The following is a 12,500-nucleotide window of genomic DNA, read 5'->3' as shown; positions in this document are numbered from 1 at the left end:
CGTGGCCACATGAAGAGAAGAGCCCACCATGTATGAAATAACATCATCTGCATAGAAAAGTACATTTGGCCAAGAAGTCGTGTTCATGGACAATAAAAAGGGACATTTGAGATTTTGGTCTTTCTACCTTCATTTGTAATACAGTGTGAAGTGATAGATGTTGGAGTGTGGACGATGAGTCTCAGCCTGAGGACAGAAGCTGTTCTGTCCTCTGCTGGTCTCTCTGTTCTGTCCTCTGCTGGTCTTCCTCTTCTGTCCTCTGCTGGACTTTCTGTTCTGTCCTCTGCTGGTCTCTCTGTTCTGTCCTCTGCTGGTCTCTCTGTTCTGTCCTCTGCTGGACTTTCTGTTCTGTCCTCTGCTGGCCTCTCTGTTCTGTCCTCTGCTGGTCTTTCTTTTCTGTCCTCTGTTGGTCTTCCTCTTCTGTCCTCTGCTGGACTTTCTGTTCTGTCCTCTGCTGGCCTCTCTGTTCTGTCCTCTGCTGGCCTCTCTGTTCTGTCCTCTGCTGGTCTTTCTTTTCTGTCCTCTGCTGGTCTCTCTGTTCTGTCCTCTGCTGGTCTTTCTTTTCTGTCCTCTGCTGGTCTCTCTGTTTTGTCCTCTGTTGGTCTTTCTTTTCTGTCCTCTGCTGGACTTTCTGTTCTGTCCTCTGCTGGTCTCTCTGTTCTGTCCTCTGCTGGCCTCTCTGTTCTGTCCTCTGCTGGTCTCTCTGTTCTGTCCTCTGTTGGTCTTTCTGTTCTGTCCTCTGCTGGTCCAGCAGCAGGTTCTTCTGTACGTCTGTCAGACTGCAGCAGGTGGACAGACTGAGGCTGGTTTGTCTGTGTGGATCCTCTGGACTGTGCAGACTCCTCACTGATGTCCAGGCTGGTTTTAGTGTCCTGCTGATGTCCCTCCTGTCCTGAACAAACCGTCAGTTTGTCCAGTTTCCTCTCAGGATGCTTCTGATTGGCTGAATTAGCTTCTTTAAGATGTTTCTAAAGTATTTGTAGAATTCAGGGCGACTTCTTCAACCTTGAGGAATGACTCCATGTTTGTGTGATGAAGAGTTTTTGATCACGTGTTTCCTCCCTCAGAGCGGCCACATGCCGGCGGTTCGAGTCTGGGAGGTGTCGGAGCGTCTGCAGGTCGCTGAGCTGCAGGAGCATAAATATGGAGTCGCCTGCGTGGCGTTTTCTCCAAACGGGAAATACATCGTCAGCGTGGGTTATCAACACGACATGATGGTCAACGTCTGGAACTGGAAGGTAACGGAGCGACTCCGATGATTGACGAGTGATTGATGAACTTCCCCAGTGGAACACATTCAAGTACCGTCAGAATAATTAGAAAATTGTGTTTTTACGACTGGGAACATTGACGTGAACGCCACGTGAAGAAGAAAAAACAACTCGGAAAGTCGACGACTTTGACGTCATAAACGCAGAAACATGACAGATAAAATTTAATGTTTGGAAAAACTTTTTCATTGCTTCACGTATTTCTGCTCACATGTAATGAACGATGCAGCGTGAGGCGGTAACTCTGTCACCGTCCACGCAGAGCGAGCCACATTCAGAAAGTTAAAGCTCTTCTTTAGCCTCCATTAAAGCTCACGAATGCACCGGCTCGTGAACTGGGCCGTTGAGGAGCTCCTGAATGCACCGTTGACGTCCTTGTACTCTGCTTCCTTTTCCTCTTCACTGCGTTCCACAGAGGACGTGTTACTGTAATTTGTCACTGGAATCACTTGTCAGATGTAGATTAGTTGCACAAGCTGCAGCTTTATTGATCCCAGCAGTCATTAAGATGAGCTTCACCTTAAAGTGGTCAATGCATCAATGCAATCAATCAATCAGTAATTGGAATCCAGTGTTATTCTGAAATGAGCTGAAGTGTGTGAAATGTGAGTGCTTCTTACAGACGGACGGAGAGAAAACAGCTTCAGGGAACATCGTGTTTTCATTTGATGTCTGTCAGGACAGACGGCGATGACCCACTTCAGCTGCTTCTAATGTGAAACATCTGGAGGAAGTGAAGAGGAAACAGCTGGAGTCGATCAGTAAACAGATGTTTAGTCTGTTGTTCTGATGGAAATCAACCTTTTTCTGGAAATGTCTCCGTGAAGCCTCGTTTCCATAAAGTCTGTGTGTCCAATGAGAGTCTCATGCTCTGATCACGTGACCTCTGCTGTCTGTTGGAGCGTGAACGTCACTGAGGTTTGACTCGAAGCGACTTCCTGTAGGACATGAAATCCGTCTCTAGATTTAGTTCCTTTGATTCCTTTGGAAGAACGTTTGAATGAATAGAACTTTTCACGTGTAAAAACAGTCAGACACAAAGAAATGATGACGTGTCCTAAACCACGTCCAGAGGGGACATCAGGAGACGTGCGATGGTGTCGTGAGTGAAATGTCTGTCTGATGATGGACACTGATGTCTTTCCGTCTGTTTCCTGTTTTCATGGAGCTTCACTCTGTTCTCGTGTTTTTGACGGTGGGTTCTCGCGTTTTCTCCTGTGTCTGTCCATCAGAAAAACGTTGTGGTTGCAGCCAATAAGGTGTCCAGTAAGGTGACAGCTGTGTCCTTCTCAGATGACAGCTCCTACTTCGTTACCGCCGGCAACCGCCACGTCAAGTTCTGGTACCTGGACCACGCCAAGACCTCCAAGGTTCTCCAGCCAATCACACGACTGCCCCGTTGATGAAAGCATCCTGTGTGATCGTCGTGTTTGTTGATCGTCCTCTCCACGTGTCTCCAGGTGAACGCCACTGTCCCTCTGCTGGGGCGTTCAGGGCTGCTGGGAGAGCTCAGGAACAATTTCTTCAGTGACGTGGCATGTGGGCGTGGTCGGCAGGCCTCCTCCACTTTCTGCATCACCTCTTCAGGTCTGCTCTGCGAGTTCAACGACCGGCGGCTCCTCGACAAGTGGGTCGAGCTGCGGGTGAGTGCTCTGGTTTCGGAAGTTACAAACATCACCTGAATGTCCCACACCCTGTTTCCGTGGTGACCCTTAAAGCTCAGATGGAAACCAGAACAAATCAGACCAGACGGCCCGTCCGCCCGTCCGTCTGTCCGTCCAACTGTCCAACTGACGGCCAGATTTATCCAGGTTTTGACAATGTTTGTGTGTGTGTGTGTGTGTGTGTGTGTGTGCCTGTGTGTGTGTGCGTGTCTGCATGTGCCTGTGTGTGCCTGTGTGTGTGTGTGTGTGTGTGTGTGTGTGTGTGTGCCTGTGTGTGTGTGCCTGTGTGTGTGTGTGTGTGTTGTGGGGACAGTTTAAAGTTATAGATCAAAGTGATGAACTTACCTTGAACATTATTCTTCTGCAGTGATGTCCAGCTGTACTTCAGTACACTGTGACATCACAGCTGGGTGTGGCCACAGGTGTGCGACCACAGCCAATGAGAGACAGACTGTCTTTAATCTGAAACCCTCTAACGTGAACTTCCTCTGCTTCCTCCTCTGCTTCCTGTGCAGAGAGTCGACTCTGCCGCCGTAAGTCGTCATCTCGCCTGAGCTCAGTCAGTTCAACCTGTGACGCCGTAAAATGTTGCTTTTTTGTTTTTTGTCTGTTTTTGAGAATTCCCTCCTGATCAGATTGATTGATTAATTGATAGCTGCATTGTGAACAGAATGGCTTGGTTCACCACGATGGATGAAGGCTTATCAGACTCAGAGATGAGATAGATAGATAGATAGATAGATAGATAGATAGATAGATAGATAGATACTTTATTCATCCCCAAGGGAAATTCACATGTATGTAGATAGATGTATAGATGTAGAGCAAACATCCTCAGAGTCAATTTGACCTGAAATAAAGGACGTAAAGCTAATATCCATTTTTTTGTTTCTTCAGACACGTGATCTTTGTTACTGTTGTGCCAGTCAGACATTAGCTGGTTAGCTTTTAGCTCCTTTCTGTATAAGCTAACAAGCGGCAGTGACTCTTTCCTTGTTGGACATTTGGTGACATAGAGACTACTGCTGGGACAGTTAGCCGACTTCTTTAGCCATTGAGCTAACCACTCACATGCTAACTCTGTGACTATGTTGGCTAGCTAGTACTTGCATGTTAGCAGCTACCTAGCACATAATTAGTTTTGTACTAAAGCTGTATTGGTTTCTTTCAGAGACGTAAAGTTCATCTTAAAGACTGAACGAACCGAAATAATGTTGCAGAAAATTCTGTTTTTCACTTCCTGTGTCAGATCAATGAAAAGCACGATTCTTGATGCAGTGTTTATTACCACTTTGTCTCGTGTCCAGTCCTCTTTGAACACTTTGCGCCATCATTGCAGAGAGGCTAACAGCTAAAAATAGCTAACGTTAATCACCAAATGACAACAAAAAGTTTCGTGATCTAAGACAAAGCATCACGATGAGGTCATCACTGTACAACCTTCATCAAACAGCAAGATTAAACTAACAACAGTGACATCGGGCGATGAAACCATCAGCTACAACGCAGGTTCATAAGACGCTGCTCTTATTGCACAGATGAAATTATAACGTCATAACAAAGCCACAGTGACTCTGACACTGACAAACTTAGAGATCAGTACGTCTGACTCTGTGGCAGCGCTGTCAGTGTCTAACGTATATTGAGTTAGCTCGTACTGTTGCGTCGTGCTATGCTGACGTTAGCTTGTGTTCAGCTACACGAGTGCTTTGAGAACTGTTGCAGAGAACGGGTTCAGACTGATGCAGATCTGAAAACTCTCTTGATCCTCACTGGCTGAACTGACTGAATCAGACGCGCTCACTTCTTTTATCTCACTCCATTGGTTGGTTTCACAGCACGCCACTGTCATTCATAACCAACGCTCCACCTGATTGGCTGAGTGACACATCACCCCGTTCACCATCCACACCGACTTATCGAGGACCCTGAACGCTGCATCAGTCACGCCCACCAGCACGCAGCACCCACCCACTGCTGCAGTACTCGTACTGTAGTACTCATACTGCAGTACTGCAGTAGTGATACCACAGCACACAGCTGACGCCATGCAGCAGCTCAGCGTCAAAGCCGTCTTTGTCCGCGTCTTCACCCACTGACATTCTCTCACTTCATTTACATCTTCAGTCTTTACAGGGAGAACAGCTCCAGGTCTGATTTCCACGTTCATGATTATTGAACAGGTGCCGAAACAGATATATTGATAAACTGATATCCGATCACGTGTTTAGCTTAGCTTAGCACAAATACTGGAAGCAAATAGAAACTGCTAGCAAAGGCCTGTAACGTGTTGTATCTCTAAGGTCATCATGATGTTTGATTTTTAACAATCCAACAATCAATCCAGATAGATTTCTGACAGTTACATAATTCTGCACCACATCTCAGCTGGGGTCAGAGGTCACAGAGAGCGTCAGGGCAGTTAGACTGATGGAGGTCTGAGAATGAGGTCATGTGATTTATGAAGAAACAGACAATAACAGCCCTGTCTGTCCATCCGTCCGTCCGTCTGTCTGTCCATCCGTCTGTCCGTCTGTCTGTGTCCTCATAACTCAGCAAGAGTTCATGATGCTTTGATTCTGACTCACCTGTGTGTCTGTGTGTCCTCAGACGTCTCAGGCCACCTGTCTGTCCGTCACGGACGAGTTGATCTTCTGTGGTTGTTCTGATGGGACAGTCAGAGCTTTCAGCCCCGTCAGCCTGCACTTCCTCTGCACTTTGCCCCGCCCACACTGTCTGGGAGCTGACATCGCCACTATGGTGGAGGCCAGGTAGAATGCACACCTGCTGGGTGACACATACCTGACAGGTAACACAAACCTGATGCTTTATACACACACCTGTCAGGTAACTCATACAAATGGGTCTACATTCAACCCATGTGGGAACAAATATTTGTACTGCGTACATATTTGATGCCATGTTTGGTTGGTGTTCGGTGAACGCGCCTGTGGTTCATACATCCTGCTTAGACTCACCTTTACCTGTGAAGAACATGTGGTATAAAGTGTACGAGTGTGAGTCTGTGATATGGATCAGCTGGGATGGAATCTGATGGATTATCACTTCGTCTGACTTCGCCCACATGGACCCACATTTAGAGGTCACATGATGTCAGCCTGTAGAGCTTTATTTAACCTCAGCCTCAGTCTGGTTTTATTCAGAGGTCAGCTGACCACTGGACATGTGGACAGTTACCATGGAAACCACAAAAACATCAGCATGGCTGTTATTTTCAGTCTCTGTGTATCCCACAATCCTCCAGGAGCTCATCGTGTCAGAATAACTCTAATAAACTCTCTGGTCTCACTCTGTTCTTCCTCCTCCTCCTCCTCCTCCTCCTCCTCCTCAGTCAGCTGTTCTCCTGCAGGTCGGAGGTTCGTTACCCTGACACCGTGGCGGTAACGTACGACCCCGCCAACCGCTGGCTGTCGTGCGTCTACAATGACCACAGTGTTTACGTGTGGGACGTCCGAGACCTCCGTGACCCCCGCCGGGCGGGAAAGCTGTACTCCGCCCTCTACCACTCCTCCTGTGTGTGGAGCCTGGAGGTGGGTGGCTTCAGGCAGAGGTCAAAGGTCACACAGCTAAGACATCTTTAAAGCACCTGCAGCGTGCTGCTCTGAGGTCAGCGTGTCACAATCACAAGAGTTCACCCCAAACGTGGACGTGAGCTTAGTCCAACAAATGACTTGAATAAATTCTGTGGACATTTTAAAGACACCTGAAAGTAACAGTCTGACGTCGTGAAATCTTCTCCTTCTTCTTCTTCTTCTTCTTCTTCTTCTTCTTCTTCTCCTTCTTCTTCTTCTTCTTCTTCTTCTTCTCCTTCTTCTTCTTCTTCTTCTTCTCCTTCTTCTCCTTCTCCTTCTTCTTCTTCTTCTTCTTCTTCTTCTTCTTCTCTTTCTTCTTCTCCTTCTTCTTCTCCTTCTTCTTCTGCTCCTTCTTCTTCTTCTTCTCCTTCTCCTTCTTCTTCTCCTTCTTCTTCTTCTTCTTCTTCTTCTTCTTCTTCTTCTTCTTCTTCTTCTCCTTCTTCTCCTTCTCCTTCTTCTTCTTCTTCTTCTTCTTCTCTTTCTTCTTCTCCTTCTTCTTCTCCTTCTTCTTCTGCTCCTCTTCGTCTCTTTCTTCTTCTCCTTCTTCTTCTTCTTCTCCTTCTCCTTCTTCTTCTTCTTCTTCTTCTTCTTCTTCTTCTTCTCCTTCTTCTCTTTCTTCTTCTTCTCCTTCTTCTTCTCCTTCTTCCTCTTCTTCTCCTTCTCCTTCTCCTTCTCCTCCTCCTCCTTCTTCTCCTTCTTCTCTTTCTTCTTCTCCTTCTTCTCCGTCTTCTTCTTCATCATCTTCTTCTTCTTCTTCCTCCTTCTTCTACTTCTTCCTCTTCTTCTTCTTCTCCTCCTCCTCCTCCTTCTTCTTCTTCTCCTCCTCCTCCTTCTTCTTTTTCTTCTTCTTCTCCTCCTCCTTCTTCTTCTTCTTCCTCTCCTTCTCCTTCTTCTTCTGCTCCTTCTTCTTCTTCTTCTTCTCCTTCTTCTTCTTCTTCTCCTCCTCCATCTCGCTCATCTTCTTCTTCTCCTTCCTCTCCTTCTCCTTCTCCCTCTTCTTCTTCTTCTTCTCCTTCTTCTTCTTCTTCTTCTTCTTCTCCTCCTCCTCCTCCTTCTTCTTCTTCTTCTTCCTCTTCTTCTCTGTGAGGTGATGGTGGATGTTAGCTCATTGGGAATGGGAAGTCATTACTGTAGCTAGCAGGACATGCTAATGTTAGCAGCTAGCATTGGAGCACACAGTTTAATCCCTGTGTTAAACTTTAGCTCTTGGTGTGTTTGATGAGTGAAGGTGAGAAATGCAAACACTGACACACCTGCTGTGACTGGTTACTGTTGCTGAGCTGTGATTGGACAATCACCGTTCAGGGGGTGGGGAAACAGTGACACAAATGAAACTTTTATTAGTTGAAAGACCACAGGTGAACACCTCTTCCTCCTGCAGGTGTATCCAGAGGGGGGAGGAGACAGAGGAGGCGGAGAGGGAGGGGAGGTGCACCTCCCCCCCGGATCATTCCTGTCCTGCTCCTCAGACAACACCATCCGACTGTGGAACATCGACGGTCTCAACGTCGTCAACAGGAACATCCTGAGTCACGTACGAGAACACACACCTTCACCTTTTATATTGACAGTATATTACACACCAACACCTGTACACCTGGCCTACACCTGTACACCCTCATGACCACACTGACCTCTGACCCCTCAGGACCTGCAGAAAGTTATTTATGTGGAGGACAACGTCTCCAGCCTGCTGGACACGGAGAGTGTCGCCGGTGGCACCACAGAGAAGGCGGGGTCATCAGGCTCAGAGGGGCAGCAGACCGACCAGAGCAGAGCGGGCATCAGGACCCTGAGAGTCAGTCCGGATGGACAGCACCTGGCCTCCGGAGACCGCATGGGAGTCCTCAGGTGAGGTGTGGGGGGAGTGAATCCAGACAGAAGACATAACCTGAGCTGCTGATTCATCGAGTCCCCACACAGTCCACTGAACACACTGTCACTCTGTGTGTGTGTGTGTGTGTGTGTGTGTGTGTGTGTGTTGCAGGGTCCATGACCTGGACAGTATGGAGGAGATCATGAACGTTCAGGCTCACGACTCTGAAATCCTCTGCCTCGAGTTCTCCAAACCAGACACAGGTGAGAAACATCTAGAAATACACACAACAGGTAACAACACACACACAACACACACACAACAGGTAACAACACACACACAACACACACACTACAGGTAACAACACACACACAACACACACACAACAGGTAACAACACACACACAACACACACACTACAGGTAACAACACACACATAACACACACACAACAGGTAACAACACACACACACAACACACACACAACAGGTAACAACACACACACAAAATAAAACAACACATAACACAGCGAACACCATCAGTGACACACACTCACTCACACTCTAGAAGCTTCATGTGAGGACATGTTCAGTATTGATCTGAATAAAGTCCGTCTGTCTGTCTGTCTGTCATCAATAACGATGACCTGCAGACGGCTGAACATAAATCAATGAACACGATAAATACAGAGAGAAGAAGATCAATCGGAACTGATCGATCAGCAGGAGTTTGTTCATGTGGTGACTGAAATGAACCTGCAGCCTCCAGGAGGCGCTGCAGCACTGACCTGTTTCATCTGTCCGTCTGTCCGTCTGTCTGTCTGTCTGTCTGTCCGTCTGTCTGTCTCTGTCACTGTCTGTCTGTCTGTCTCTCTGTCTGTCCGTCTGTCTGTCCGTCTGTCTGTCTCTGTCACTGTCTGTCTGTCCGTCTGTCTGTCTGTCCGTCTGTCTGTCACTGTCTGTCTCTCTGTCTGTCCGTCTGTCCATCTGTCCGTCTGTCTGTCACTGTCTGTCTCTCTGTCTGTCCGTCTGTCCGTCTGTCTGTCACTGTCTGTCTCTCTGTCACTGTCTGTCTCTCTGTCTGTCTCTCTGTCACTGTCTGTCTGTCTGTCTGTCTCTCTCTGTCACTGTCTGTCCGTCTGTCCGTCTGTCTGTCACTGTCTGTCTCTCTGTCTGTCCGTCTGTCTGTCTGTCTGTCTGTCTGTCCGTCTGTCTGTCACTGTCTGTCTGTCCGTCTGTCCGTCTGTCTCTCTGTCTGTCTCTGTCTCTCTGTCTCTCTCTCTGTCTGTCTCTGTCTGTCTGTCTGTCTGTCCGTCTGTCTCTCTGTCTGTCCGTCTGTCTGTCTGTCTGTCTGTCTGTCTCTCTGTCTGTCTGTCTGTCTGTCTGTCTGTCTGTCTGTCTCTCTGTCTCTCTGTCTGTCTCTCTGTCTGTCTGTCTGTCTCTCTGTCTGTCTCTCTGTCTGTCTGTCTGTCACTGTCTGTCTCTCCATCTGTCTGTCTGTCAGGTCTCCAGTTATTAGCCACGGCCAGTCGGGATCGTCTGATCCACGTCCTGGATGCGGGCAGAGACTACAGTCTGGTTCAGACTCTGGATGAACACTCGTCTTCCATCACTGCCGTCCGATTCGCCGGTCAGTCTCGGTGACCTCTGACCTCTGACCTATCACAGTCTCATCGTGTACAGTCCAAGTTGTTGTTTAAAATTCTGCCGCTGATATTTGTCCTCTGACATCATCGTCTTCTTCCTGTCTGTCAGCCAATGAGGGGAAGGTGAGGATGATCAGCTGTGGAGCCGATAAGAGCGTCTACTTCCGCACCGCTCAGCAGGTGAGAACCACACCTGAGTGATGTCACATAGCACGTCCACTGATGTTCAGGTGTTTCAGGACGAAGCCTCGGTCACTTTATGAAGTCATTAAAATCAGCTGCAGCCTTAAAGTGATGAACACATGAACTCTTCAATAACAAGAATATTTCTCTGAAATTAGTAGTTTTCCTTTGGTGCTACAGCTGATCATTAGTGACATCATCAGCTGATCGATTATCAGTATTCTTCTGCAGGAACATTAAAGTCTGTTCTGTGCTGATGGAAGTGACTTCAGATGAATGACACATGATGGCTGCTCTCCGCCTTCTCCTTTTCTTCTTCTTCTTCCTCTTTTCCTTCTTCTTCCTCTCCTTGTTCTCCTTTTTCTTCCTCTTTTTCTTCTTCTTCTTCCTCTTTTCCTGCTTCTTGTTCTTCTTCTTGTTCTCTCTTTTCTTCTTCTTCCTCTTTTCCTGCTTCTTGTTCTTGTTCTTCTTCTCCCTGTTCTTCTTCTTCTTCCTCTTTTCCTTCGTGTTCTTGTTCTTCTTTCTCGTTTCCTCCTTTTTTCCTTCTCCTCCTTCTTGTCCTTTTCTCCTTCTTCTTCTTCCTCTTTTCCCTCTTCTTCCTCTTCTTCTCCCTTTTCTTCTTCTTCCTCTTTTCCTTCGTGTTCTTCTTTTTCGTTTCCTCCTTTTTTCCTTCTTCTTCTTCCTGTGGTCACAGACGGAGGAGGGGTTGGAGTTCACACGGACTCATCATGTGGTGAGGAAGACGACTCTTTATGACATGGATATTGAACCAACCAGGAAGTACGCAGCAGTGGGCTGTCAGGACCGCAGCATCAGGTAACACACACCTGTGTGTGTGTGTGTGTGTGTGTGTGTGTTAATCCACCTACTGCTGAAACAAGCATGGCTGTTCAGTCTGTTGGATGGATTACTCTGCAGATCTGGATTAGGATTAACGGCCCTGTTGCTGTCTTCTTCCTCTCCTCCTCCTCCTCCTCCTCCTCTGCCTCATCTTGCCACATTGACATAAATACAGCTCTATGCGTTACATTAACGCTCAGCTCGGACTTCCTTCTGAAAAAACAGACTGTGTTTCCGGAAAAAACAAACAACCAAAAAACAGACTCGTGTATATACATGTTTATATTTATATTTTGTCCTACTCTGATTTTAGTAGATGTGTCTGCACCAACTTCACCACAACAAATTCCTCGTATGTGTAAAATCATACTTGGCAATAAAGGTTTTTCTGATTCTGATTCTGGACTGGTTTAATGGTTTCCAGTCTGGCTGCTGAGTGTTGTTGAGATGCCACCTGCTGGTCAGAGTGGGAACCGCACCGCAGGTTGCTTCAGGTGAAGCCACGCCACACAGGTGTCCTGCAGCATCCTGTCTTCAGTTTGATGCGTCTCAGTTTGGATCTGCTTCAGCAGTGTCTGTGGGAGCAGTGCTGACCTTCTCCTCTTCCTCCTCTGCAGGATCTTTAACATCAGTAATGGGAAACAGAAGAAGTTGTATAAAGGCTCTCAGGGCGAGGATGGGACTCTGATCAAGGTAAGTCTGGTCTGGCTCACCTGGTCTGCACTGTTGGTGTGGCTGCCCGACCCCTCTGCTGTCGCAGACTGAAAGTGACCAGGTACCTCTACCTGGTGGCTTTTCCTCTGTTTGGGCGGAGCTCCGCGGCTGCAGGCTGAGCTCAGCACCACTTGACTCCACTGTGATTGGCTGCAAGAAATAAACAAGTCTGCGATTTTTTTTCCTCTTTGCTAAATCATGTTGGCTGGCCAGACGGAGGTCACACGTGCCATCCAAAATCAGTGTTCTGCTGCGACGGCGACGTCTCCGCACTTCACGCCTCCTGTTCTGTCCTCCTCAGGTGCAGATTGACCCGTCAGGCCTCTACATCGCCACCTCCTGTTCGGATAAGAACATCAGTATATTTGACTTCTACTCCGGAGAGTGTGTGGCCACCATGTTCGGACACTCCGGTCAGTCAGCGTTTGATCTGTAGCAGCCAATGACTGTCTGTGGTGAATGAATGAATGCACGAATGGGTGAATATGTTTAACAACATATGAATGTAAGTCTGTTTGGACACATTTGTTTATTCAGTGCAAATGCAAATATGAATGAATGTGTGAACACATATATGAATGCATGAAGAATGACTAAGTGAATGTTTATGAAACTAACACTCTGTCTGTCTGTCTGTCTGTCTGTCAGAGATTGTAACAGGTCTGAAGTTCAGCAGTGACTGCAGACATCTGATCACAGTGTCAGGAGACAGGTACGTCTCACGTCACTTCTTTACATCCAAATTTAACATGATGACATCACAGTTTAATGTTCAG

General features: G+C 47.3%; 1 protein-coding gene across 9 annotated transcripts in view; it reads left to right on the top strand.

The window, feature by feature from the left end:
- mapkbp1 (mitogen-activated protein kinase binding protein 1) overlaps positions 1-12,500 on the top strand; it is a 26,245-nt gene that overhangs the window by 6,567 nt on the left and 7,178 nt on the right. For 6 of the 9 annotated variants that reach the window (XM_076748278.1, XM_076748276.1, XM_076748279.1 and 3 more), the window contains exons 5-19: positions 1,068-1,238; positions 2,504-2,641; positions 2,732-2,914; positions 3,451-3,468; positions 5,546-5,706; positions 6,288-6,486; positions 7,910-8,062; positions 8,177-8,379; positions 8,516-8,607; positions 9,846-9,971; positions 10,097-10,167; positions 10,865-10,986; positions 11,628-11,703; positions 12,026-12,137; positions 12,373-12,436. In XM_076748278.1, coding sequence (XP_076604393.1) covers positions 1,068-1,238; positions 2,504-2,641; positions 2,732-2,914; positions 3,451-3,468; positions 5,546-5,706; positions 6,288-6,486; positions 7,910-8,062; positions 8,177-8,379; positions 8,516-8,607; positions 9,846-9,971; positions 10,097-10,167; positions 10,865-10,986; positions 11,628-11,703; positions 12,026-12,137; positions 12,373-12,436 — 1,889 coding nt within the window. The remainder of the gene's footprint in view (positions 1-1,067; positions 1,239-2,503; positions 2,642-2,731; positions 2,915-3,450; positions 3,469-5,545; positions 5,707-6,287; positions 6,487-7,909; positions 8,063-8,176; positions 8,380-8,515; positions 8,608-9,845; positions 9,972-10,096; positions 10,168-10,864; positions 10,987-11,627; positions 11,704-12,025; positions 12,138-12,372; positions 12,437-12,500) is intronic. The other 3 variants (XM_076748283.1, XM_076748281.1, XM_076748280.1) reach the window with 1 other exon arrangement.

The sequence above is a fragment of the Chaetodon auriga genome, chromosome 14, assembly GCF_051107435.1.
Source record: "Chaetodon auriga isolate fChaAug3 chromosome 14, fChaAug3.hap1, whole genome shotgun sequence".
NCBI classification, from domain to species: domain Eukaryota; kingdom Metazoa; phylum Chordata; class Actinopteri; order Chaetodontiformes; family Chaetodontidae; genus Chaetodon; species Chaetodon auriga.
The sequence above is the reverse complement of the archived record's forward strand: the minus strand, read 5'-3'. Positions and strand labels throughout refer to the sequence as shown.